The sequence below is a fragment of the Sphaeroforma arctica genome (genome assembly GCF_001186125.1).
Source record: "Sphaeroforma arctica JP610 unplaced genomic scaffold supercont1.1585, whole genome shotgun sequence".
Lineage (NCBI taxonomy): Eukaryota > Ichthyosporea > Ichthyophonida > Sphaeroforma > Sphaeroforma arctica.
In genome coordinates, this window is record NW_014038973.1 from 1 (window position 1) to 4,218 (window position 4,218).

At 36.0% G+C, this 4,218-nt stretch overlaps 1 protein-coding gene across 1 annotated transcript in view; it reads left to right on the forward strand.

The window, feature by feature from the left end:
* Positions 1–236: 236 nt before the first annotated feature.
* SARC_11237 (hypothetical protein) overlaps positions 237–4,218 on the forward strand; it is a gene marked incomplete at its 5' end in the record, with an annotated part of 8,350 nt that continues 4,368 nt past the window's right edge. Inside the window, 4 exons of the mRNA XM_014294680.1 lie at positions 237–550; positions 1,143–1,443; positions 2,406–2,550; positions 2,914–3,008. Of these exons, the coding sequence (XP_014150155.1) occupies positions 237–550; positions 1,143–1,443; positions 2,406–2,550; positions 2,914–3,008 (855 nt within the window). The remainder of the gene's footprint in view (positions 551–1,142; positions 1,444–2,405; positions 2,551–2,913; positions 3,009–4,218) is intronic.

Below are 4,218 nucleotides of genomic sequence, written 5' to 3' on the forward strand. Positions count from 1 at the left end.
TGGCAGACTTGTTGGTATGAAGAACAGCACATATATTCGTGAGGATGCTCCATGCTCACAGGCTTGTATCTGAATCATACCCCAACCTTCCCCTTTCGTATGGTGTCAAACCCTACAAATCCATAAAATCTAAACCTTGAATCCTTAAACCCTCAGTATCCTTCTACACCCTAAACCTTATGCCCTAAACCCTAAACCTGATCACTCCACACCACTACACACCCTTGTGTTCACAGATGGCCGAGTTATTACCCCAGTTTACGGTAGAAGCTCCTGGAGTCCCTGGCCAGGACCGGCTCGTTGTCAGACCCGAAACCACCCACCAGGGCAGGACATACACTAAGCCCACCTTACAAGCCTTCCTGCACCTGAGGAAGTTCAATGACCTGTGTGTGTCCATTCAGACAGAGGGTGGGCCGGATGGTACCATGCCGGTGGTGAGTTTCAGCCCACGGTTCATGTCCCTGTTCAGGGGGGTGGTGGACGGTTTTTTGGACTGGATCAAGGTTGAGGTGGATATCTGGGTTCAGCAGGCGATTGTCAATGATAAGTATGTGTGGGGATGGGGTTTAGGTAGGGTTATCCGCCCAGTGAATCCCAGCAGGGTTTTAGGTTTAGGATATTCAAGTTTTGGATTATCCTCAGCGGTGCGAACGAGCAAATGTAACCCCCCCCCGGGGGCAAACTTTAAACCCTAAAACCTAAACCCTAGATCGAACTCTAAAACTCCTAAATCAATTCTTGTCAACCCTATGTTCTATCTACAAGGCCAAAGTATGATTCCGCTTAGCTCCACCACTTTCTGATCAAACGATTCAAAAACCCTATAACATCCAATTTCCTACGCGTCGTTCAATCTCCTCACTCGCCGAAGTGTTCTCCTCAGTGGATTTCGCTTATATACCACCAATGCTACTACCACTATATTGCAGTACCTATCTATGTACCGAACAGTACAATGCTACTGCATCCAACCACTACAGCCAGCAGTAGAGTCCAAACGCACTCACTCACTCACGTCAGCCCATACCCACCCCAATACCATCCTCTATCCCTCCCCCCAAACGCACTCACTCACTCACTCACTCTCTCTCAGCCCATACCCACCACAATACCATCTACCCCCCCCACCACACACACAGTTTCAACCCCACAAGCGAAGACGAACTACACAGCACATCCTGCACCGACGTCTTCTGGTCACTGTCGGAGGTACTAACCTTTCTGCAGGGCATCCAAATGGGAGACAAGGCCCACTGGTCACAGAGTATGGAGACGTATGTGATGGTGTTGTGTGCGTCTGTGCGGCACTACATCAGTGAGATCAGCAAGATAGCGCGGCATGAGAGTCTGCGGTTGGAGGAGAAGGCCGGGGCGTACATGCCCAGTGACGTGGCGTGTACCTTGATCAATGACTTTGTGATGAGTGCGCGATATCTGCAGGTGTGTTGTTTGGTTACTGTGTGTGTTGTAGTGTGTTGTTTGGTTGCTGTGTGGGTTATAGTGTGTTGTTTGGTTGCTGTGTGTGTTAGTGTGTTGTATGGTTACTGTGTGTGTTATAGTGTGTTGTTTGGTTGCTGTGTATGTTGTAGTGTGTTGTTTGGTTGCTGTGTGGGTTATAGTGTGTTGTTTGGTTACTGTGTGTGTTATAGTGTGTTGTTATGTTACTGTGTTTGTTATAGTGTGTTGTTTGGTTACTGTGTGCGTTACGGTTTGTTGTTTGGTTACCGAGTGTGTTATAAAGCGTTTATGTATTGGTTTATGTAGAGGTTGGGACGAAATTTTGAGGTTGGTACATATAGCAAATGCCTGTAGGGTGAGATAGTTTGTACATAACATTACAAACATTGTAGGGAGGTGATAAGGTATTGGAAAATTGCAAAACGTTAAACATGAGAACTTCAACCCTGCCACATATATCTACAGCTATGTACTTGAAACATATATCTAAAGCTATGTGCTTGATGTGTGTAAGACAACGTGTGTATTTATTATTTATTACTTTGTCTTTAGGCTGTGGTGTATTTCTACTTTCGCATTTATTAGACGACCAGGCCAACATAAGTAAACAAAAAGGGAATCGTAAAACACGAGAATTTCAATCCTGCTACGTATATCTACAGCAATGTACTTGCTGAGTACAAGACAACGTGCGTGTTCATTGCCTTGTGCATAGGATATGGTGTGGTGTATAATGCACTTGCTGAGTACAAGACAACGTGCGTGTCCATTGCCTTGTGCATAGGATATGGTGTGGTGTATACTGGTTTGGGCTAGGGGTTTATGGTGTTAGGGTTTAGGGTTTATACAAAAAATCGATGGTATTCTGCATCTGTAGTATTTGATCGTGGCCCATGCCCCGATCTAGGGTAATAAAACCCTAACCCTAAAACATACCATTCCAGATTATTTCAGGAAACCTGAATATCAGAACATCGGCCCTAAATGAAATATTGGATGATGCCCCACTTGACCCGGACGAAGTGAACTCGGGGCCGGACAATTTTAAAAGTACCGGAAATTCAAAAGCCAATAGCTTTGGTCTGCCCGGTAGGTGTACTGTTACCATGGCGACAGACTACGATGTTTTGTAGGTCACAGGGTAGATAAGCCTATAACTATGATGTGGTTGATGGTGTGCTGTTGTCGTGACAGATCTCTAAATGAGGTGGTGCTAGAATGGAAACTAAGGTGTTTTGTAAGCCAAAGTGTTAAGTCGAGGGTGAGATAGTTAAGAATTGGAATATCAAAATACATACTCGCTCCAAATAGTATGATCTGATATATGTGGTCGTGAAGTTTCAAAAATATAACGTTCTAAATCCAAAAATCTCATACCCTAAACCTCTCGAACCTAAAGCAAACACTGGTGTACTAACAAAGATTTACTTTTGTACCCAAATCACAATACAGGTGACCAGACACGCCCAAGTGCACTAGACCGCCAGACGAGTACTATCAGCACCACCTCAGCCGCACAGAGCCTTATGCACCGAGAGATGAATCAGGTATCTTCTTGTTTTATTATGATGTCTTGTATTTGAATTATTTTAGTGTATTTTATTATATTATAGTGTATTATACTATATTATAGTGTATTTTTATTACATCATATTATATTATATTACATTATATTATATTGTATTATATTATATTATATTGTTTATACTATATTATATTATATTATATTGTATTATATTGTATTGTATTATATTATATTATATTATGTTATGTTATATTATATTATAATATATTATGTTATGATATTTTATATTTTATAATATTTATATTATATTATATTATATTTTATTATATTTCATTATATATTATATTATATTATATTATAATATATAATATTAAATTATATTATATTACATTATATTATATTAATTTTATTATTATATATTATATTATATTATAATATCTTAAATTATACTATATCATATTATATTATGTAATATTATGTTATACTATATTATATTATATTATATTATATTCCATTATATATTATATTATATTTATTGTATTATTTTATATTATATTACATTATATTATATTATATTATATTATATTAATTTTATTATATTATATTTTAATATATTATATTATATTATATTTTATCATTTTATATTATATTAAATTATATTATATCATATTATATTATATTATATAATATTATGTTATACTATATTATATTATATTATATTATATTCCATTATATATTATATTATATTTATTATATTTACTATATTATACTATATTATATATTACATTATATTATATTAAATTTCATTATACTGTTATATGTGTGCGGTTGTGTTATATACAGAGAATTCATTGTATTTCTTAGTTCTTAACAATGGTCACGTTCGTTCTAGTGAAAGGGAAAGGGTAACTTTTAAGACCGGATCCTTTGTATGAGTCTGAACTGTTGTCCTTGTCTCGAATTAAGCTGCTTTCCGAGTCTAATAGAAGTCTTCATTTAAGTTTTTCTTTTCTTGAAACCCATCGCATTGATTATCAACCGAAAGTGTACACTTCTTTTGGCTGAGGGATGTTGAATACGTGTTGGTACGTATATACAAAATACATATACATATATGTATATATATATATGTATATATATATATATATATATATATAATATATATATATATATATATATATATATATATATATATATATATATATATATATATATATATATATATATATATA